The sequence below is a fragment of the Nycticebus coucang genome, chromosome 5, assembly GCF_027406575.1.
Source record: "Nycticebus coucang isolate mNycCou1 chromosome 5, mNycCou1.pri, whole genome shotgun sequence".
Classification (NCBI taxonomy): Eukaryota; Metazoa; Chordata; class Mammalia; order Primates; family Lorisidae; genus Nycticebus; species Nycticebus coucang.
The window spans coordinates 88,286,098-88,311,010 of NC_069784.1; the positions used below are offsets into that span (position 1 = coordinate 88,286,098).

The following is a 24,913-nucleotide window of genomic DNA, read 5'->3' on the forward strand; positions in this document are numbered from 1 at the left end:
AAAAGATGCTCCCACCTCAGTCATGTGAGTAGCTGGGGCTACAGGTATGTGCCACCACAATTGGCTAATTAAAATTTATTTTGAAGAGAAAGGGTATTGCTATGTTGCTCAGACTGGTCTTGAACTCCTGGCCTCAAGTGTTTCTCTCATCTTGGCTTTCCCACAGTGCTGGAAGAATAGATGTAAGCCACTACTTGGCCTTGATTACTTTTATTACTATAAGCAATGCTGTGATGAACATTTTTATAGTTAAGTCTTTATACAGCTTAATTATTTAAGCTGCTTAAATAATTTTTAAGGAGCTTTAAGGAGCTTAAATATTTTGTTAAGATAAACTAGACTTTGTCAAAGTTTTCAGCATAAAGCACCTTGCTTTCCACAAAGGTTTTAAAAATTTACATTCGTACGAGTGATGATAAAGTGTTTGTTTCCTACCTTGTCAACAATGAGGATTACAATTTTTTCAGTTATTACTAATACGACTGGTAAAAAAATATCACATTTTAATCTGTATTTTTTTTGTTTTAGGTCATTAGTGTAACCCTTCAACAATACATATTTGCCAAATATTAATCTGAGATAATCCATTATATGTAGATCAGATCAGTCCCTTTAAAACAAAATGGATTGACTGGCTCACCTTTCTGTAGAATGTGTGGGTGGAGCTTTAGAATAGAGTATGAAAGGCAATACATTTACACTTGCTCTCTCATACATGGACAGAAGGCAGACCCAGAGAAATGTGCCAAATGAGACACTAATACAATTGGTGAAAAAGCCAGGCAACAGATAAGCTTTTTGCTGAGATTTATAAAGCGTGAGAAAACACATGTAAGAATCTGTTTTAACAATGATGCTTACTGAACGTATGAATGTTTTTTTGGAAAACCAAAGATGGCAGTTCAGGAGGTAGGTTACTGACTGAAGTACTGTGATAAATTGTTCTGGAAAATGCATTTAAAAATTTGTGTTGGTAAAACATGTTTAATTCTATTTTCATTATTTTCTTCATCCTAAAGTCCTATTTTTTTTTGATAGGACATTAATTCTTGCCAATATATTTTTGTAATTCACGGTGCAATCAAGAAATATAATCAGGCTCGGCACCCGTAGCTCAGTGAGTAGGGGTGCTTCAGCCTAGGCCTGCTAAACAACAATGACAGCTGCAACCCAAAATAGCCAGGCATTGTGGGGGGTGCCTGTAGTCCCAGCTACTCGGGAGTCTGAGGCAAGAGAATCGCTCAAGCCCAAGAGTTTGAGGTTGCTGTGAGCTGTGACAACATGGCACTCTACTGAGGGTGACATAGTGAGACTCTGTCTCAAAAAAAAAGAAACATAATTAGTACGTTAAGAATAAATTACTTGAATAAGATGATTTTCTATTTATTATAAAGGTAGCCATTTCTATACTGTATATAAAATAGTTGAATATTTCAGACATTTCGGTATTTTCCTTTAAGAATTACTGTTCGTGTTTTTTTACTCACATTTTTCTTGCTGATTTAAAAATATATAATATGTATCATTAATATATTTATTAACTGTTACTGTCTTGAAATTGCTTTCCTAGGTTATTGTTAGCCTTTTAATTTTGCTGATGGTGTTTACTAAGGTATAAAAGTTTGCTTCTGGGCAGAAATGGTGAAAGTAAGTCTGTGTATACTAGATACTTAGTGTACAAAATAATTAAACAATCTTTTTTGTTTTTTATTGTTGGGGATTCATTGAGGGTACAATAAGAAATTAAACAATCTTAAAGGCTCCTGATTCATTCATTCGCTCATTCATTCATTTTCTAATGATACCTAAAAGGTTTTGGATTTAAATCCATATCACCAAGATCAACTCTATTCTCCGAGAGAACACAGTCTATCAGGATTTCAAGTGAATGGGTTTAATATTATATTTTAAAAGAAATATTTTTACCATAGTACATAAAATATATATATTTTTTAAAAAAGTAGGAACAGTTATTTCACATTTTGAGGACAGATGTTCTCAAGTTAGTTGGGGCACTTTGGGGTGAGACAGCCCTAGGTTCAAAATGTGGCTTTATTATAAGCTACTATGTGACCTTGGCAAATCATTTAACCCTCTAGGCTTTCGTTTTAATATATGTAAAACAGGAATAATAATAAACCTATTGTAAAGTTTTAGGCAAAAGTAAGAACTTAATAACTATAGCTTCTATTATTATAATTATAGTAATTGCTTTTCATTTAGTATCTAATTCTCTATCCTGAAAAGAAAGATCTACCAATTAATTAACACTTATTGAGAGCATTCTATATGCTAAAGATTTTACATGCACTATCTTGTTTATTTTTTACTTCACTCTATAAGGTGGAATGTTATTAGTATCCCTATATTATAGATAGGGAAATTGAAGATTACTGTGAGGTTAATTTGTCTAAGGCTACAAACCTACCATATAGAACCTAAGCTTCTGGACCAAAACATTTTAACAAATAGATTAAGCAGTAACAATATGATCAAAAGAAAACAAGACTCCATTTTATAAATGAGTTAACTGTCCTACTAAATTTCTAGTATTACAGCAGTGAATTATTCATTTCTTCACTAACGAAGGTAGAACCCCTGCTTATTCATATCACATGATATTAATGTATTCTTCCATACTGTCAGTCAAGTAATATAAATAAATGAAACATATTTTATCTTTCATAACTAAAGGTTACCAATAATTTAACAAAGAATATTTTAGCTTGTATAATTTACCTACTGGACAATAACTGCTGTTTTTTGATCTAGATTTACTCATACATAGGCATGAATATAAAAAATACTTTGAGCAGTTAATATTTTAAAAGTTTATAGTGTTGTTTTTTTTCTGTTTGTTTTTTGAGACAGAGTCTCAAAAATGGGCTTTTTAAATTAAAAAAGTAGGCTTGGTGCCCGCAGCTCAGTGGTTAGGGTGCTGGCTATATACACAGGGCTGGTGGATTCGAACCTGGCCTATGCCTGCTAAATAATAATGACAACTTCAACAAAAAAATAGCTGGGTGTTGTGGTGGGTGCCTGTAGTCCTAGAGGCAAGAGGATCGCTTAAGCCCAAGAGTCTGAGGTTGCTGTGATGCTAGGCACTCTTACCAGGGTGACAGCTTGAGACTCTGTCTCAAAAAAAAAAAAAAAAAGAAAGAATTTTAAAAAGTGATCTTTCTAAAATAATATCACCTTCATTCCTACTTTCTACTCCTATCTGTCTAACCACATAGTATAAAAAGATAATGGGTAATTGTGGTTTTTAAAAAACTAACATGACAAGTCAACTTTTGTTAGGTTTCTTTTTTGAATTGTTAACCTAAAGAAGCATGCCATCCTCCTAACACTGTCAAACTCAAGAGTAATAGGCAAATACAAATTTTGATTAAGAGAAGAGGAAGGGAAATAAAATTATAAAGTATGAACTACTCAAGACAGGCCTGGATAGTGCTGAAATGCAAGACTGTCAAAACAACCTGAGGGTACAAGGTACTTCTCAAGATAAGTCATTTGGGGAGAAGGTGACCAAAAAGGAGATAGCAAAATTCCAAACACAAAACTCACTTATCTTGATTTTTTTCTGTAGATTGGCTCTATATCCAGAAAGTGGAGCAGAAAACTTCTTTTATTATCCACTTCAGGTATATAACCCTCTGCATGCAGGACATAGCTCCTAGCTCAGAAATTGGAATAGTAGTTAATTACTATTCCTTGGATGATGGATGAAATCAGGTTGGTAATACAAGTTTCTAGATCAGTAATGTTAGAGATTAGGAAAGGTTTCATAGACTGATTTGGAAATCTAATCATGAGACATAACACTGTTTATGGAAAAATGTGCTCTAAGCCCCAAACAATAAAAATTTGGGAACATTGTTCATTTATATAAATGAAGGGCTTCTAGGAGGCCAAAATCTGGATTTATCAAAAGAAGAAAAAAAAGAAAACTAACAAGGGTGCCTCTGTACTTTGCAAACAGATTTGACACAAGAAATCCTCAACTAGCAAGTCCTCTCATCCTGAATCAATTTATAAAAAATACATATATTATTTTTTCCAAGTCTTGAAAGTAGAATGTTGGTATTTTAATAGGGATGGCATTGAATCTATAGATTGCTTTGGGAAATATAGACATTTTAACAATGTTGATTCTTCCAAGCCATGAGCACTGTATGTTCTTCCATTTGTTAGTATCTTCTGCTATTTCTTTTCTTAGGGTTTCATAATTTTCTTTATAGAGATCCTTCACCTCTTTTGTTAGGTATATTCCTAGGTATTTCATTTTCCTTGAAGCAGAAGGAAAATTGTGAAGGGGATTGTGTCCTTAATTAGCTTCTCATCTTAGCTGTTACTGGCATATACAAAGGCTACTGATTTGTGAACACTGATTTTATATCCTGCGACATTACTGTATTTTGATCACTTCCAGGAGTCTTGTGGTTGAGTCTTTGTCAGCAAAGAGGCAGGGTTTAATCTCCTCTGCTTCCATTTGGATGCCCTTTATTTCTTTCTCTTGTCTAACTGTATTGGCTAGAACTTCCAGCACTATGTTGAATAGTAGTGGTGATAGAGGACAACCTTGTCTGGTTCCACTTCTAAGTGGAAAAGCTTTCGGTTTTACTCCATTCAGTAAAATATTAGGGGTGGATTTGTCACAGATGGCTTCAATACGTTTAAGAAATGTGCCATCTAGTCTTCAGTGTTCTAATTAGAAAAGGATGCTGGATTTTATCTTATGTTTTTTTCTCTATCTATTGAGAGGATCGGATGGTCTTTGTTTTTGCTTCTGTTGATATGGTGAATTATGTTTATGGACTTGTGTATATTAAACCAGTCTTGCATCCCTGGGATGAAACCTACTTGATCAAATCTATTGGCTAGGATTTTGTTGAGAACTTTTACATCTATTTTCATTAGTGAAATTGGTCTGAAGTTCTCCTTTTTAGTTGGGTCTTTTTCTGGTTTGGGTATCAGGGTGATGTTTGCCTCATAGAATGTGTTGGGGAAGATTCCTTCCTCCTCAAATTTTTGGAATAATTTTTGCAATATGGGAATAAGCTCTACTTTGAAGGTTTGATAGAATTCTGGTGTGAAGCCATCTGGACCAAAAAAACCCTAAATAGCTAAGGCAGTTCTTAGTAATAAAAACAAAGCTGGGGGTGTCAGCCTACCAGACTTTAGGCTTTATTATAAGGCCATAGTGATCAAAACAGTGTGATATTGGCACAGAAATATAGACACAGACATCTGGAACTGAATAGAAAACCATGAGATGAAACTAACATCTTACAGCTACCTGATAAACCAAACAAGAACATACATTGGGGGAAAGACTCCCTCTTCAATTAATGGTGCTGGGAGAACTGGATATTCACATGTAAAAGACTGCAACTGGACCCGCACCTTTCTCCACTCACAAAAATTGATTCAAGATGAATAAAAGACCTAAATTTAAGGCATGAAACTATAAATATCCTCAAAGAAAGCATGGGAAAAACATTTGATATTAGCCTGGGGAAAGACTTTATGAAGACTTCTGTGGCAATTATAACAACAACAAAAATAAACAAATTGGACTTAATTAAACTTGAAAAGCTTCTATGCAACTAAGGAGACAACCACCAAAGCAAACAGACAGCCTATACAATGGGAAAGGATATTTGCATATTTTGAATCAGCTTGATAACTAGGATCTACAGAGAAATCAAATTCATCAACATGAAAAAAGTCCACAATCCCTTATATCAATGGGCAAGAGAGATGAACAGAACCTTTTCCAAAGAAGTCAGACAAATGGCTAACAAACATATGAAAAAAATGCCCATTGTCCCTAATTATTAGAGAAATGCAAATCAAAACCACCCTAAGATAACATCTAACCCCAACAAGAATGGCCCACATCACAAAATCTCAAAACTGCAGATGCCCGTATGAATGTGGAAAGAAGGGAACACTTTTACACTGCTGGTAGGACTGCAAACTAATACAACCTTTTTGGAAGGAAGTATGGAGAACCCTCAAAGAACTTAAACTAGACCTCCCATTTGATCCTACAATCCCATTAGTGGGCATCTACCCAGAAGAAAAAAAATCCTTTTATCATAAGGACATTTGCACTAGACTGTTTATCACAGCTCAATTTACAATTGCCAAAATGTGGAAACAGCCTAAATGCCCCCAACCCAGGAATGGATTAACAAGCTGTGGTAGATGACTATGAAATACTGTTTAGCCATTAGAAAGATAGATACTTCATATCTTTTGTATTTACCTGGATTGAGTTAGGAACACATTATTTTTAGTAAAACAGCACAAGAATGGAGAAGCAAGAATCCTATGTACTCATTTCTGATATGAGGACAATTAATGATCTGTACATGGTGGGGGGTGGGGGAAGGGGAGAGCAAATAGAGGGAAGGAGGGAGAGTGTGGGGGCGTCACAGTGTGCGACATACCTTTTGTGGGTGGGACACAATTCTAAGAGGGTCTTTACCTAACAAACGCAATCATTGTAACCTGGTTCTTTGTACCCTCAATGAATCCCCAACAATCCAAAAAGAATACATACATTTTCTTAAATGTCCTTAAAAAAAAGTAAGTCTGAGGCCAGGTGTAGGGGCTCACACCTGTAATCTTAGCACTCTGGGAGGCCGAGTTGGGTGAATTGCTTGAGCTACGGAGACCCTGTCTCTATGAAAATAGAAAAATTGAAGCAAAAGAATCGCTTAAACCCAAGAGTTGCAGGTTGCTGTGAGCTATGATGACACCATGGTACTCTACTGAAGGCGATAGCTTTAGACTCTTTTGGCTGTGGTAAAGTTAACTGGCAATGGACTAGCCCTCCTACCTGGATAAAAGAGGTAAGGCAATGAACAACAGGCAACGTAAGACTGTTCCATTAAGACAAGGAGAACTCATGAAGTGAACCCCAACTCAGTGTGGAGACAATTTCCTAGACATACTGTAGTACATGCTAGAGTCTAAGCAGAGCCCAGATGTCCAACTAAGCCAAAGAGGAAGAGAACAGAGTTCAACAGCCCATAGCTGGAGTCTATGGGATGGGGCACCAGAGCTAAGGGAACTATGCAAATGGCAAGAGTTGGGGGGGGGGTCAGTACAGGTGGGGGTCCCTGTGAATGACTGGCCCAGGGCTGTGCTGAAAATGAACAGGATGAAACCACATTAGGTTTATTAGAGAGCAGCTGCTTGAGGGTTGATTTTGGGCAGAACTGGTCAGATAGTGTTGGGACTAGAGACCTAGCAATGCCACAGGGGAGAGACCTCATTACCCGCTTGTTAACGACTTTGGCTTCTAGCTGAGAGCCCAGAAAAACCATGTGTTAGGAGGCCTTTGCCCTATAGTAAGGACTACTCTAGACAAAACTTAAAACCAAGTACTGACAAAAGGGACAAAGTTGGGAGATCAAGTCCTGTCAAAGATCCTAGGCAAAGGAACACTACTACTGAGGAAGGAGTAGAAGAAAAAGCCATTTGCCCCTGGGGAGGGCCAGGAAACTTGCTTGGGCCCAGGACCTGCCAATGTTACAAAGCAAGGGCCTACTGCCACCATGGGAAGAGTATGAGTGCTGAGCAAGCGCCATCTCTGAGCCCCAGAGTAACAGGAATATCCAGAAGAACTAACAAACTCCCCCTGTCTCCACTATAAATCGATCACTGATTAAATATAACTCTGAAAAGTAAATGAATTGCATATACTAGAAAAATGAGAATGATTGTTAACTTCTCATCAGAAATAATATAGGCTAGAAGAAAAGGGAACAAAATCTTTAGAGTAGTAAAAGAAAAAACAAAAACAGAACAAAATCTCAACCCCAGAATGAGGCAGACAGTGAAAATGTCATTCAAAAATAAGGATAAAATAAAGATATTTTCAGATAAACAAGGTCTGAGAGAATTTCTTGTCAGTAGTCTTGCAGTAGAAGAACTGCCAAAGAAAACAGACTGACAGTTCTTAAAATGCTAACACACACTAGCAACATGACTTAGCAATTCCACTCCTAAAAGAAATGAAAATGTATGTCCATACAAAGCTTTATTACAGTTTTGTTCATAATAGTTTAAAACTAAAACAACCCAAATGTCCATCAACAGATGAATGGATAAACTGTGGTTTATTCATATAAGTGAACACTATTTAATAATAAAAAGGAATAAACATCTGGTTTATACAACATGGTTAAATCTCAAAAAACATTATGCTGAGTTTTTTCAAAGAAGCCAGATACAGAGGAGCAGATTATGAATATTTCCATTTCTATGAACTGGCAAAACCAATTTACAGCAATAGAAATACAATTAGTACTTACGTTGATGATTAGAGTTTATAGTATAAGTAGGTTGACTGCAAAGCTGTATAGAGAATTTTCTGGGCATAAGATATGTTCTTTATTTGGACTCGGGTACTTGTTATAGGGTGAATGCATTTTTCAGTCATAAAACAGTATGCATTAAGAATGTACATTTTATTGTATAAAAATTAAACTTCAATAATGTTGATTGTAAAAAAGATATCCCCTTCAGAATTATAAAACGTTACCTGTATAGATCTGTCTTGTTATCAAACCAGTCTGACAAGACCCGAAAGGTAAAGAGGGGAAAACGCTGATGAAGAACGTGAAAGCTCACATTTTCAAAGGTGTAGTTTGTTAGAGCCACCTAAAAATAAAAAAAGGCAAGATATCATTATAACAATATTTATGTGGTAAATTTAGATCCAAAATATCCCAATATCACTTGAAATTGACATGAAAGCTACTTGTAAAAATGATTTGTGCTGTAACTGAATCTTAATTAATTCCAAACTACCTATAGCCTAATGGGACAGAAATGTCCATAACAAATTAATACGTCAGGCTTGATGAGTTTCAACTTGGTCATGTAATACTCATTTTAAGAAATGCCAGTTCTTTTTATACTCTATGCTAACACAAATATTGACAGAAGCATTGTCACGCAAGTTAATTTTTGTTTTTTCCATACTTACTTTTTGGTTCTTGATGATATGATGACTAATGAAATTCCATAGATTTGCAGATGAGTTATTTAGTTAAAGACAGGCATTCATCCTCCTCCCAAAAATGACATTTCTTACAAGGACCCAATATGTAGGCATTATAGAGCCACTTAATTTCACTTCAAAAGCAAAAGATAAAAATGATAGAAATGTCTCCCTATATTCAAAATAATGTATGTAGGTAAAAGCTGTATTAATGGAAAAAGAATACTGAACCAGGGCCTCAATTTTTTTTTTGTTTTTTTGACACAGAGTTTCACTATTTCCCAGGCTAGAGTGGCCATGGCATCAGATGAGCTCACAGCAATCTCAAACTTCTGGGCTCAAGTGATCCTCCTACCTTAGCCTCCCAAGTAGCTGGGATTACAGGTGTACCATAACATCTGGCTAATTTTCTCTATTTTTAGTAGAGATGGTGTCTCACTTTTGCTCAGGCTGGTCTTGTGAATGCCTGATCTCAAGCAATCCTCCTGTCTCAGCTTCCTAAGAGTGCTAAGATTACAGGTGATAGTTCCTAGACAAATAAGCAAGGCAAAGGGCCCAAATTAATAAAATGTACTTCTAGGTAGATGATCTCTTAGAAATCACTACAAAACAATAGCACCAGCACATAGCATACCTTATAGCATGCATGTACTTATACATACACATGTGTGTATGTGCATACCTCTCATAGGTTGTGAAATGGTTGAAGAGGCCTCGGCATAGCAGCTCACATCTGTTATCCTAGCATTCTGGGAGGCTGAGGTGGGTGGATTGCTTGAGCTCAGGAGTTCAAGACCAGCCTGAGGAAGAGTGAGAACCCATCTCTACTAAAACTAGAAAAACTAGCCAGGTGTGGTGGTGCAGGCCTATAATCTCAGCTGCTTGAGAGGCTGAGAGAAGAGGATTGCTGAAGCCCAAGGGTTTGAGGTTGTCGTAAGCTATGACACCAGCGTACTCTACCCAGGGTGACAGAATGAGATTCTTTCTCAAAAGAAAAGAAAAGGTAGAAGAGGCAACGGGATGAGGTATAAAGGCTATAAGATTTGATAAAGAAGGGTTATAAAATTAATAATAGCAGGATGAAAACCTGCATTAAAAGCAGTAAATAGCAGAACAGTTCTAAAAGTTAGTGGCTGGGAGTGGTGGCTCATGCCTATAATTACAGCACTCTAGATAGAAGGCTTAGTGGGATAGATCGCCTGAGCTTAGGAGTTAGAGACCAGCCTGAGTGAAAGCAAGACTCTGTCTATACTAAAAATAGAAAAACCCAGCCAGTGGTTGTGGCTAATGCCTGTAGTTCCAGCAATTTGGGAGGCTGAGGCAAGGGGATTGCTTGAACCCAAAGAGTTTGAGGTTGCTGTGAGTTTTGAGGCCATGGCACTCCACCCAGGGCACAGAGTGAGACTCTTTTCTCATAAATAAATAAACAAATAAATAAATAAAGTTAGTAATATGGAAAGCAAACTTAAATGTCTCTCAGAATGCAGATAAAGAGGACAAAAAGATGAAAATGGTAAGAGGGAAGATACGGGAAAAAGAGAATAGCAAGTAAAAATACAGATAATTAAGCTCCTAATGGAAAGCCTAATATAAAGGGGATAGAAGCAATAATTAGAGACATAATTAGCTGGACCTTAGATTTCTCCTCTGCAATACTAAATTCCAGAGTGAACAGCACCATATCTCCCTAAATTTTAAGACTACAGTTAGCCCCACATTTGCATAACAATTATGTGAAAAGAAAACAAAGATACTCCTTGAACTCTTCTTTTTGCAGTGACTTTGTCCCCCCCTCATCTCAGCCACTCACTCTCATGATCAGACCCTAAGGATCTACTGTATTATTACCAATAATCATAGTCCTCCATAATCTCATGCCTCTCTCATTCTCTGACCACAATCTCCTGTCCTTCCTTCTTACTCTTTTCAGTGCCTCAACCTCTCTTTGTTCCTTATTTAGTTTAAATTCCACATTCAGGGCGGCGCCTATGGCTCAGTCGGTAAGGCGCCAGCCCCATATACTGAGGGTGGCGGGTTCAAGCCCGGCCCCGGCCGAACTGCAACCAAAAAATAGCCGGGCGTTGTGGCGGGCGCCTGTAGTCCCAGCTACTCGGGAGGCTGAGGCAAGAGAATTGCCTAAGCCCAGGAGTTGGAGGTTGCTGTGAACTGCGTGATGCCACGGCACTCTACCGAGGGCCATAAAGTAAGACTCTGTCTCTACAAAAAAAAAAAAAAAATTCCACATTCAATCACAATAATTCACTATCTTTGCATATACTTTTCATTTCTTTGCCCCTTTCCTGCTGCTGTTTTTTTAAAAGATACAGCTCTTTGCTTGTGAGCTGTGGTCAAATCTTACTCTCTGTTACCGTACATTTTCATGTGTGAGTTTGAACATAGCTGGGAGGTATCACTTTAATTTCTTGATGAAAATCTCAAATAGGCTCTTAATGCCAATGTTTATACTATGTTTTCTCAAAATCTTCTAGATAAGTATTCCACTCTCTTCTTTAATCAAATGCCAAAGCCTCTCCACAATTACCTCTTAGCTGAGAGCAGTCATTCTTACTCTTCTGAGCAAACTGAAGCAATTATAAGAGAACTTCCACAGATTCTTACATCACATATGTCCACTTAACCAACATCCCCACCTATGAATTCTGCTTTCTGCCTGTTAACAACAGAGGAACTAACTATACTTATTTTATCTAAACCCAGCTCCCCACCCCCAATGTACTAGAGATGGCACTCAGTAAGTATTTGTTGAACTGAATTAAGTCTCTTTCTTGTCCACTTGGCAAATTCCTGAAAGCTGATATCCAGGAAAGCCTCTAGATATAATTTTCTGGGGAAGAGTTATTTATTCTTATTTAAGTAGTCAACCAAATGTCTAATAAGCATTATTAAAATTTAAGAGGCACTGTGTTTATTACTGAGGATTCAAAGTCCAAAGGAAACAGCAGAAATGCTATGTTAAAAGTAAAGTAGAGGAATGAAAACTAGTACCTGTATGTAAAAAACAAATTTTAAGAATTAGGTAAATTATCCAACTTTCTCATAGTTGCTCCTCACATCACAAATAAAGATCAGAGATGCTGCATACTCGGCCTACAGTTAGAAAAAATCTTTGGTCCTAAATTTTTCTTTTTTTTTTTTTTTGTAGAGACAGAGTCTCACTTTATGGCCCTTGGTAGAGTGCCATGGCATCACACAACTCACAGCAACCTCCAACTCCTGGGCTTAAGCGATTCTCTTGCCTCAGCCTCCCGAGTAGCTGGGACTACAGGCGCCCGCCACAACAGCCGGCTATTTTTTGGTTGCAGTTCAGCCAGGGCCGGGTTTGAACCCGCCACCCTCGGTATATGGGGCCGGTGCCTTACCGACTGAGCCACAGGTGCCGCCCAGTCCTAAATTTTTCAATGAGGGCTATAAAAGGCCCTAAAATATTTAGAAAAAATATTGTATACCAATTATGTGAAAAGAAAACATATGATTTTTCTAAATAATATGTTAAGAAAACAAAATATTTTTCTAAATATTTCTAATATTTCCTTAGGAAAAATATTTGCTCTCTAATATGTCATTTCAAGCTAACAGTGTTCTGCTGCCTTTTGGAGGATATTCAGGGATAAAAAACTGAGACAAATGATTTTTTTGTTTTTGCATTTATATGCTTAATTTATATATTCACCTCAGGCAATACCACACAGTTGTTTGAAATATACAACACACACACCAAAATACACCATAGTATCTGTATCTTCCATATGCTGTGTTGCTGGGAATTATTTTGAAGTCATTGGGGACTCTCATGCTCTTATAATATTTTAAGAACAGAGAGGATAAAATTATCTTTAAATATTTTACGTTTCCTTTTTTTTTGTTTTTTTAAGTGTTTGAGGGTACAAAGAATTAAGCTACCCTGATTGCATTTGTTAAGAAATGTCCCTCTTATAATTGTGTGCCACCCCCAAGAGGTGTACCATACACCATGACTCCCATCCCTCTCCTTCCTCCCCTCTCCCTCATTCCCAGACTTGTATTAGATCATCTACTGCCTTCATATACAATTGAGTACATTGGATTCTTGCTTCTCCGTTTCTGGGATTTTTTTGGACGGGGACAGAGTCTCAAGCGGTCATCCTGGGTAGAGTGCCATGGCATCATAGCTCACAGCAATCTCCAACTTGGGCTCAATTGATCTTCTTGCCTCAGTTTTTCTATTTTTAGTACAGACTGGGTCTTGCTTTTACTCAGGCTGATCTTGAACTTGTGAGCTCAAGCAATCAACCTGCCTCAGCTTCCCAGAGTGCTAGGATTACAGGCATGAGCCACCATGCCCTGCCCTGTGATGCTTTATTACGAAGAATGCGTTCTTCAGTCAATCCAGGTTAATACAAAAGATTTAAAGTCTCTGTCTTTTTTAATGGCTAAATAGTATTCCATGGTATACATCTTTACCACAGCTTGTTAATCCATTCCTGGGTTGGAGGGCATTTAGATTTTTTTATATTTTGGTGATTGTGAATTGAGCTGCAATGAACAGTCGAATGCAAATGTCCTCATGATAAATTTTTTTTTCTTCTGTGTACATGACCAGTAATGGGACTGCAGGATCAAATGGGAGGTCTAGCTTGAGTTCTTTGAGTGTTCTCCATATTTCCTTCCAAAAAGGTTGTATTAGTTTGCAGTCCTACCGGCAGTGTAAAAGTGTTTCCTTCTCTCCACATCCATGCCAGCATCTGCAACTTTGACTTTGTGATGTGGGGTTAGGTGATATCTCAGGGTGGTTCTGATTTGCTTTCTTCTGATTAGGGATGATGAGCATTTTTTCATGTTTGTTAGCTGTCTGTCTTCCTTAGAGACAGTTCTATTCATGTCCCTTGCCCAGTGATATATAGTATTATTGGGTCTTTTTTATTGATTAATTTCAGTTCTCTATAGATCCTAGTTATCAAGCCTTTGTCCAATTTGTAATATGCAAATATATTTTCCCATTCTGAAGGTTGTCTTTTTGCTTTGGTTATTGTCTCCTTAGCTGTATCAAAGCTTTTCAGTTTAATTAAGTCCCATTTATTTATTTTTGATGCTGCAATTGCTACAGAAATCATCTTCATAAAATCTTTCCCCAGGCTGATAATCTTCAATGTTTTCCCCACACTTTCTCCTCAGGATTTTTATTGTTTCATGCCTTAGATTTAAATCTTTTATCTATTTTGCATCAATTTTTCTAAGTGGTGAAAGGTGAGGGTCTAGTTTGAGTCTTTTACATGTGGATATCTAGTTCTGCTAGCACCATTTATTGAATGAGGATTCTTTTCCTGAGTGTATGTTCTTGTTTGGTTTATCAAAGATCAGGTGGCTGTAAGATGATAGTTTCATCTCATGGTTTTCTATTCGGTTCTAAAGGTCTATGTCTCTATTTTTATGCCAATTCTATGTTGTTTTGATCATTATAGCTTTGTAGTATAGCCTAAAGTCTGGTAGGGTGATGCCTCTGGCTTTGTTTCTATTACTAAGAATTGCCTTGGCCATATGGGGTTTTTTAATGGTTCCATACAAAATGAAGAATTATTTTTTCCAAATCTTTGAAGTATGATGTTGGTATTTTAATGGGGGTTGCGTTGAACCTATAGATTGCTTTGGGAAGTACACAGTTTAATAATGTTGACTCTTCTCAGCCATGGGCATGTTAATATCTTCTGCTATTTCTTCTCTTAGGGTTGCACAATTTTCTTTATAGAGGTCCTTCACCTCTTTTGTTAGGTATATTCCTAGGTATTTCATTTTCTTTGAAGCTACTGTGAAGGGGATTGTGTCCTTAATTAGCTTCTTATCTTGACTGTTATTGGCATGTATAAAGGCTACCGATTTGTGAACATTGATTTTATATCCTGTGACATTACTGTATTTTTTGATCACTTCCAGGAGTCTTGTGGTTGAGTCTTTGGGGTTCTCTAAGTATAAGATCATATTGTTGGCAAAGAGGGAGAGTTTGACCTCCTCTTCCCCCACTTGGATGCCTTTTATTTCTTTCTCTTGCCTGATTGTACTGGCTAGAACTTCCAGCACTATGGTGAACAGTAGTGACAATAGAGGACAACCCTGTCTGGTTCCAGTTCTAAGTGGAAAAGCTTTCAGTTTTACTCCATTCAGTAAAATGTTAGTGGTGGGTTTGTCATAGATGGCTTCAATCAGTTTAAGAAATGTGCCACCTATGCCTGTATTCTTAAGTTTTCTAATTAGAAAAAGGATGCTGAATTTTATCAAATGTTTTTTCTCCGTTTATTGAGAAGATCATGTGGTCTTTGTTTTCCTTCTGTTAATATGGTGAATTACATTTACAGAATTACGTATGTTAAACTACATTTTCTAATTAGATGAAATGTGAGCATTTCAGAACTTCAGGCTTATGGTACAGAAAGGAAATATAAAGAATATATTTCCTTATGTGATATAATTACCATACAATAGTGCCCCCCCGCGAATTGCATAAGGAATACCTGGAAAGTCAAATGTTTTACATTAAGCTCAGAAAAGCTAGAAAAATCATAGTGAATAGTAAATATATTATAGAAAGTGCATAATGAGAAAGTAGTTTCAAAGAAAAACAACTGAACATGAGCTTTCTTCTAAATAGAAACATTTTAGCTGATATTAGTCTAAATCTAAGACTAGACCAATTTATAGTGGATATCTTTTCACATTTCAAGAAGAGAAATCAGGCAACTGCAAGGATGTCAATATTATCTAGGAAAATCCTATGATGTACATTTTTTTGTGTGAAAGTGTTATCTATGTGATTGTAAATTACTGGGATAGTTCGTTGAAACTGCCCAAAATCCTTATTTGGGCCCCCAAAGCCTAATGTATTAACTTTTTTCAAGTATTTTCTATGTCTCTAATGTATCTTAATGTATCTTACTAATCCAACCTAGTATTTAAATATCTTTAGTTTGAGAAGCTTCTTCCAGGGGGCAAGACATGATTGCAAGAGGGACTTTACCTAACAATTGCAACCAGTATAACCTGGCTTATTGTACCCTCAATGAATCCCCAAACAATAAAAAAAAAAAGAGAGAAGCTTCTTCCCATGTGTAGGCTCTTACTACAATAAATCAACAAAGCCAAGTGGAATTCATCTGCCCTGAAGTGCAAAAAATGATGAAATTATATAATATTCAAAACATACAAAGAGTATTTTATTATTGTCCTATAGTATAGTATAGCTAGACTATTCTAGCTATTCTGCCTTAGACACCAATAGAAAAAAATTAAAATTCATTGGTAACATCGAAGTCTAATGCCTGTGTAGCTTTGCATTTTTATGATTTCATAACTCTACTGAAGTATAATAAAAGTAATTCACGAAAAAGCATAAATTACAGAGTAAGTCAGACTAATATTCTATTAATGATTTTTCTTTTTCTTTAATAGCAAATATTGCCTGACAATGCCATTAAATCACTATATTGATCTAATCTCTTACTTCCAAATAAAATGTTAGATAAAGCACCTTACCTCATTTCTCATGATCCTCCAAAGATTCAGTGTAATTCGGCCAACAACATTTATCTCACTCATTGTATCTGACCCATATTCATCTCTTTCAGGTGCAAATCTGTTCTCAATTTTGTCATCTATAGAAATGAATAGAGATTGTATCAGGGCTTGCGGAAAACGAATTTTCAAGCAAATTATGCCAAAGAAAATGATGATAATAAAAATTACAGATGAAGATTAAAGGCAAATGTAATTCACAGTGTATTTTATACTGGACTTAAGAATACTCATTATTTTGACTAAAAAAACTCCAATTTTTCTTTCTTACATGAAGGAAATTTTATGAAATATGCCTGAAATCCCTCCCTTTTCCCCTGTGTGTGTTTCTCTCTTTCTATATATATTTAAATAATAAACTCTATTTCCTTAAATTTGGTAATTTCAGTTTTTTTTTTTTTTTTTTTTGGTTTTTGACCAGGGCTGGGTTTGAACCCGCCACCTCCGGCATATGGGACTGGCGCCCTACTCCTTGAGCCACAGGCGCCACCCAGTAATTTCAGTTTTTTTTTTTTAAAGAGATGGGGGTCTCACTATTATCTAGGTAAGGTGCAGTGGCTATTCACAGGCATGATCATGATGAACTGCAGCCTGGAACTTCTGGGCTCTAGTGATCCTCCCACTTTACCTTTCAGAGTAGATGTAGCTACATGTGCATGCCACTGTACCCAGCCTGGTACTATTTTTACTAACACCCAATGCTACAACATTTCTTTGGTTTTAGCAAGGAAGAGTTTGTACAGTGTTAAACTGGTCATTTCTTAAGGAAAAAAATGGTAGAATTTTTAAACTAAATAATTCTCTGAAAATTTGTTGACATCAATTAATGATATTCATATTCAGGATGAAATTCTCTTAAATGTAAATGGAGAGTTAGATGAAGAGTTCTTCACAGCAAATAGAACTGTGAGTTTAGTTTCTAAGGAGATGATTTTACCTGGAATAGAAATTAAAATGTGTTTCTCCTATATAACACTACGTATATATGAATGTTGATGATTAGAAGCTCTACAATATAAATATTAACTATACATTGAATGACTATTATATTGTAGAACTTTACCAACATTATTTCTTTTATTTTAATACAACCACCTGTGAAGTTAGTATAATTTCCATTTTGTACTACAGAATAATTCTACTAAGAAATGTTATATCCTTGTTAGTATAGAGGTAAAAAATGTCAAAAATTCTCTCAGATCATATAAGAGAATTAGTACTCTAACTTATATAGTGTTTATATCACAATCATCCTATGAGATACATTTTATTATTATCTTTATTTTACAGATGAATATACTGAGGAAAGGATAAGGTAAGCAACTTATCTGATATAGCTACAGAGAGGCATAGTCAGGATTTGAACCCAGGTAGTCTTTCTCCAGTATTTGTGCTTTTTACCACTACTATGCATATCCTTTGTAATTATACCATATTGCCTCATAAAGATAGCTTCGGCAGTGATTCTGAAAGAAGTTGAGCTTTCATTCACTTTTCTAATACAGTCAGATGTCTTACCTGTTACAATTAACAAATGTACTTGAACACTAATGATGCCTCCCCTGAATATTTGCAAATGTAGTCCACAAGAAATACTGGAGAAATTGAGATATACCACCATTCATATTATGCAAAGGACCCAAAAGCTACAAAAAAATCCAGGCAGCGAAAACTAAACTTGCCTACAGTACATATTTATCTGTGCCTTTTTATTCCAGTCTTTTGCAAAGCTTACAATATTTCTTTACTGTCCTTAAAACTTTCAGCTTCAACTTTTCCCTTTAAATTTACGAACACTTAAGATATTTTACTAAAATAACAACTTTAATAAGTTATTCCCCTCTCCCTTGATTAATTTTATCAATTTTGAATTTTGTCTTTCTCCCTCCCAGATTTGCTCTAGCAGGACTTCTGGGAAAACTTTGAAATGAGTTTATTAAAGAGCTTGTGGTTATAAAGAAAACATAATTTTAAAAAGTAAATTATAAAACTCTAAGTAATTTCAGTATGAATAGTATTACTATGCTCTTCAATTAGAATCAAATTTCAAAATTCATGCAAGATTTTATCCTCATACTCAAGTAAAAACGAAGGATTAGGTAACAATTAGTATTGCATAACCCATCCTGTCCTCCTCCATCAACCAAATAGATAAGAAATAGAATCAGACAAACAGAATAAAATTATAGTACATCAAATCAAAGAAATGTTACATAGCTTTGTTATAATTGTGAAGATTATCTCAAAATAAAGAAAAATATGTGTGATAAAGTGCTGGATAAAGGAAGTATAATAGAAATGGAATACATGGTGTGATTATTTAAAAGATACCTATATATATGAAAAATGATTTAACACTCCTAATACTACATACCTGGCACACGAGAAATCATTTGACATAAGTTAACACTTAAAGCAGCAGCCCTTTGTAAGAGGTAGCCCCAGGAGTGCATCTGAATTTCATATCCTAGCAGAATATCAGGATCATACCTAAAGAAGCAATGAAAAAAATTAAACAAGTACCAAATGTCTAAACCTTTAACCAGAACAACTGCTTCTTCATGATAAAAAGTAAAAAAATAAAAATTATATTCTATAATGGTTCTCAGATGGGGGAAGGGATGATACAGTGGTACCTATAGAATTTTCACAGAGAAAGGGATGGGTGGTAAGTATACTTAATTTTTTAAAATTTTTATTTTTTTAAGTTTATTTTTAAATTTTTTGAGATAGGGTCTTGCTCTGTTGTCTGGACTAGAATGCAGTGGTGTCATCATAGTTCACTGCAACCTGAAACTCCTGAACTCAAGTGATCCTCCTGCCTCATCCTCCAAAGTAGCTGGGACTACAGGCGCATGACCTCATGCTTGGCCAATTTTTTGACTTTCTTTTGGTAGAGACAAGATCTTGCTGCATTGCCTATGCTGATCTTGAACTCCTGGGATTAAGAGATCTGCCCATGTTGGCCTCCCAAAGTGCTGAGAATACTTCACTTGAAGCTACTTTTGTAAAGTGGGTATGGTTTTTGCTTACATATCTATGTGTTTGTTATAACTTGAGAAAGGCTGATGGAAATTGGGAGGAAAAGCAAGTCATTACCAGTGAAATGGGTAATGCAAGGTGAAGTATGAGGGTATGTGTAGGCGTGGTATTTTGAAAAAGATCCCCTAGGTCATCTACCTTTCTAATCTATACTGTCCTTAACTTTCCCAGTTTTAATACCAGCAAATAAAATGAGAATACCTGTCTTTCTCACTTAGTTTTTAGTAAAGACTTAGTCTCTATGTGAAATAAGGCATAAGTAGTAACAAGCTTGTCCTCTAAACTTAAGATGAAGGTGATTTGGCTTAATGGAAGAATGAAATGTTAGTAGAGGTGAAATTAATGTAGGGAAGGTAAGCACAACAATTTAGGAGAAAAATTTGCTTATTGTGGTCACAGAGTTGTGCTGGTAAAATTGAACTAACGACTTGCATCCAAATCCGAAGGAGCCTCTTTGTGGTTCCTTATAGGACCACCATGGAGGAATGTGTGGTTTTAGTATGCACATAGTCTAAAGGAAAGTAAAAATGAAGATTTACTTCAAAGGGAAAACTGTATGGGGGAGAGAGAGAGAAACTGAGTATAGTCTTATTTTTATTTTTTGCAGTTTTTGGCCGGGGCTGGGTTTGAACCCAGCACCTCTGGCATATGGGGCTGGCGCCCTACCCCTTTGAGCCACAGGCGCCGCCCCAAGTATAGTCTTATTAAGTTTTGAGAACAAAAACAATAATAGCTCCATCAATTAGAAGTTCTAAATTACTCTAATTATTACAATCTTTATAAAAGCCAAAAGGTACAATGAAATACCACCAAATTTAATAAGTTGGGTTTTACATTCATAAAATCTCTCTGAATTGTGGGACATGCAGCCTGTGCAGATTATATCAGTAATACCCTTAGCTTCAGCCAAGGTGATTACACTAATTTACTGATATATCCTTTCATGGCTATTCTGAAAATCTATGGTAAAATAGTTTATCATGAGTAGGTTACGAGATCTTCTTTTAGAATTGAAATGCTAATATTTTATCATACTTCCATAGTTACTTTCTTGAAGTGAGTGTTGAAAGGCTTCAGTTTTTATTTAGTCAATAAAAATTAGAATATCACAGGAGCATTTTCTGATTTTTAATACTGGAGCAGTTAAGTGGCTGATATCTAAACAACTAAGTTCAAACTTCTCTGACGGCATCCTTTTTATTTTTCTTATTCTCTAAAGGCCCTGTGAAAGTATATTCTATAATATAAATTTTAATACCTGGTGATCTGCTCATGTTCCATTGTTATACTACAGATCTGAAGAGCAGCCTTCAAACTTGTTAAGAGAAAAAGGTAACAGATATCTATGTATTTTTCTCTATACAAATAGGGTTACAATTTCTAAGAAAATGGGTTAATTTAATAAGCAGTTATTAAGAGGCTTGATGAACCTCTCCACCAACCTAGAAAAAAGTGTCTTCTTGGGAGAGAGTGACACAGAACTGATAATTCTGGAACAAAGAGCGGTATCGTGGTGTGAGCATAGACAAGCAAGAGAAAGCAAAGCAGTGAGCAACAATGAGGTGGATATCCAGAAAGGAAGTCCAGAAAGATCTCAGGGTACCCAAAGAAACAGAAGTATCTCAACACCCTTATTGTTACTTACTCTTCCAATATACATAACATTCAAAACCTATCACATCTTTGTTGATACCAACTTCATCTCTTCTAATAAAGATAAACTCTTTTTTTTTGAGACAGAGTCTCACTATGTCACCCTCAGTTGAGTGCCATCGCATCACAGCTCACAGCAACCTCAAACTCCTAGGCTTAAGCGATTCTCTTGCCTCAGCCTTCCAAGTATCTGGGACTACAGGCGCTTGCCCCAACACCGGCTATTATTTTATTGTTGTTGTTGTTGCAGTTGTCACTGCTAATTTTAGGTGGCCCAGGATAGATTTGAACCTGCCAGCCTTGGTGTATGTGGCTGGCGCCCTACCCACTGAGCTACGGGCACTGCCAAGGTAAACTCTTTTTAGAGCAGTAAAAGATGGACTATCTACCTTTCCAGTACATAGAAACTGGGACAGAAGTATCAAGTGGCTCTAAGGATCATCAGTAATCAGAGAACTGAAAGATTCCAATATGCACACAGACAAACCTGCTTGAGAGTTTAGTACTAAGAGTGACTCAAAACAGGCATTAAAATGTTTGACTATATAGGCAGAACAGGAAGGGAAGAGTGTAACAACATGCTCAAGGAGAGCTTTTATCTGTACATCAGGATCCAAAGAGTATATTCGAGCCTGTTTTAACCATTTAAATACCTAAACCTAGCAATCGGTAGAAAACTTAAGTTTGTAGGAAGTGAAGGAATTAATAAGAAGGTCCATTGTTACTAAGAGTTACACTCTTAGAAAAATATAAATGACTGATGTTAGGTTAATTGTCCCAGTTGCAAAATTTACCTCATCCCCTTGTTCCAATTACAACTGAAAATTTCAAACTTATGGCCTGCCCCTAATGGCTCTTCCTGCCAGAGCAGTAACTCCTTATTGGCTCTTCTACCACCCTGTCACCATTCTGAGACTTCCCCTAACGGAACTTATATAAAGACCTTCTGTACAAGCCTTGGTGGTCTGTGAGATCTCTGCCGGTCGAGTGCCACCCTTTCATCTGGTGTCAGAAGTGGGATCTAATTAGGGAACGCCCCCAAGGGTAGCTTCCACCTCTTCCATGGGGTTTTAGCTCCTGGAGGCTCCCTATCCTCTTCTTACACTCCTGGCACTCACCACCTCATCGGCCTGTGTCCATCTGCCAAGGCACTCTAACCAGCACTCAACACCGGCCTCATTCAGACTTGGTGAGTACCCCTATGCGAGCGAGTTTTCCCTAATCGTGGGCTGGGTTGCTTACATTCCTGGTGATTCACCCGTTTCTCGAGGCTTGAGTTCCCTATTCCCATTGACCTAGCCCAGGGCTTTCACTCCTCTTACAAAAATTCCTGCGCCAGGTCTCAAGCTCTCCTCCGCCCCAAGAGTCTAACACTGATCTGGGATACAGTGACGACTGTCCTAGACTGTGTTCTCATCCTCATGGCCAGCAACAAAGCAGCGGAGACCTCCGTCCTTTGTCCTGGGCCTTACGTGATTCTGCTCATGCTTTATTCCTGTGACGAATGGCCATGGGTGCAGGCCATTCTAACCCACGGAACTCCCCCTAGGGTGCTTATTACGCCACCTGGTAGAATTAGGGATTAGACTTAAAGCCAAAAAAATTAATTAAACTCTCTACCCAGGTTTGGCCACTTTATAAACTAGACAACCAAAGTATCTGACCAAGTTATGGTTCATGTGATTTTTCTTTAATTTGAAACTTATGTAACTATTGTGAACACCTTGGCAAATGGAGTGAGGTCCCCTGTGTTCAGGGCTTCTCGTATCTTAGAACCAAGCCTAATTTATGTTTCGGTGATTCCAAAATTCTTGTAGTTAAGGGCTCTTCTACTCTCTACCTCCCCAAACCAAACCTATTTGACCCGGCAAATGAACCTCCGCTGCACAGGCAGGTGGCCACCGGTTCAGAAACTGGAGTAATGCCTGTTCTGGCTCAGCCACATTTGGCTCCTCCCTCAACCACATAGTTGCCTCCACCCTTTCTCCCTCCTACTCCCCATCAACCAATCTGAGCTCGTTTCCTAACTCCTCCCCTCCAACTAGACCTCAGAGTTCTTCCATGTTCTCTCTGTCCACCACCAGCTAATCCAAGAAACACTTCCGGACCTCTTTACCCCTTTCCTCCTCCAGCTCCTCCATATGATAGTCCTACAGTGCCACCGTGTAGCAATGTAGACAAATTACAAACTAATTCTACTATGTCCACTACTCATCCTTCACTTCCCTCTGGTCCCCTCACCTGATCCTGTTCCCATCGATCTCCAGAATTAGAGGGACCTTCAGCGCCCTCTCACTTCCTGGACCTGCTCTGCGAGGTAACTGGAGTCCATGGCATAGTTTCTGTTTATGTTCCTTTCCCCATAACTAAACTCACACACCTTAAGTTTCGACTAGGTTCCTTTACTTCTAATCCTTCTCATTTTATTCAGGAGTTTCAATTTATTACTATGTCCTATCAACTTACCTGGCATGATGTTTTTGTTATTGTAGCTAATACCCTGACCTCTGACAAGCACACACAGAGAGTGAGAGAGGGCAAAAGAGGCAGCAGATCAATTTCATATGTCAAACAATGAGCATCCTACAGGTAACACCTCGGTCCCTAACTCCCAGCCAAATTAAAAGTATAATGATAATGCTGGGAGAAAAAGTAGAGACATTTTTATTACCTACATTCTTTGTGGATTTAGAGCTTCCGCCAAAAGGCTATCAATTATGATAAATTACGGGAAGTCATACAAGATAAGTCTGAGAATCCTTCAGCTTTCCTCCAACACCTTACTGAAGCTTTTGTTAAGTATACTAACTTAGATCCTAAAATAATAGATGGGGAAAATGTTCTCATGACTTATTTCTTTAACCAAAGTTACCCCGACATCAAACTTAAACTAAAGCATTTGGAGCACAGACCCCAGACACCCCATGCCGTGATCTTAGACACAGCCTTTAAGGTTTACACAGGGCGAGATGATGTTTTCTGAAGAGAAAATACAAAATTTCAAACCCAAAATTATCAAATGCTAGCTCAAAACATTATAAACAGTGTCACTGAGGCCATCATTCCTAACCTGCCTAAGTCATCAGGGGCCAAAGGCCGCTTCATAACTCAACCACTTGGACCATGCTACAAATATGAAGAAGGCCACTGGGTATGATGTTGCCCCAATCCTAGGCCCCTGCTGGGGCCATGTCCTCTCTGCAAAAGAAAGGGCCTTGGAAGGCTGACTGCCCCTTGGTCCAGAGAGGACATGGAGCCAGCCAATCTGCCATACCTACAGCAGACTTGTTGGGGCTTGCCTCTTCTAAAGACTGACGGGACCCTGGCTTCTCTCACCCAACCAAGATCACCTCTGCAGAGCCAAGGCTAACCCTGATGGTGGCAGGTAGGATGATCGCCTTCCTATTAGACACAGGAGCTGGCTTCCCAGTTCTTAAAGAGTTGGGTCCTACCTACCTTTCACCTACCATGAAAGCCCTGGGCTAGGTCAATGGGAATAGGGAACTCTAAAGAGTTGGGTCCTACCTACCGCTGGGTCCTACCTCCCTGTCGCCCACCTCTATTGTCGGGATAGAGGATTTTTCCCACTGTCCGTGTCAAACTCCTTTTTTACACAGCATGATTGACAATTCAATT

General features: G+C 37.4%; 1 protein-coding gene across 1 annotated transcript in view; it reads right to left on the reverse strand.

Moving 5' to 3' along the window:
* The window catches only part of REV3L (REV3 like, DNA directed polymerase zeta catalytic subunit), a 203,923-nt gene that overhangs the window by 41,840 nt on the left and 137,170 nt on the right, over nucleotides 1-24,913 (reverse strand). The window contains exons 19-21 of the mRNA XM_053590624.1: nucleotides 18,957-19,072; nucleotides 16,544-16,662; nucleotides 8,561-8,679 (exon numbers count right to left, since the gene is read on the reverse strand). Of these exons, the coding sequence (XP_053446599.1) occupies nucleotides 8,561-8,679; nucleotides 16,544-16,662; nucleotides 18,957-19,072 (354 nt within the window). The remainder of the gene's footprint in view (nucleotides 1-8,560; nucleotides 8,680-16,543; nucleotides 16,663-18,956; nucleotides 19,073-24,913) is intronic.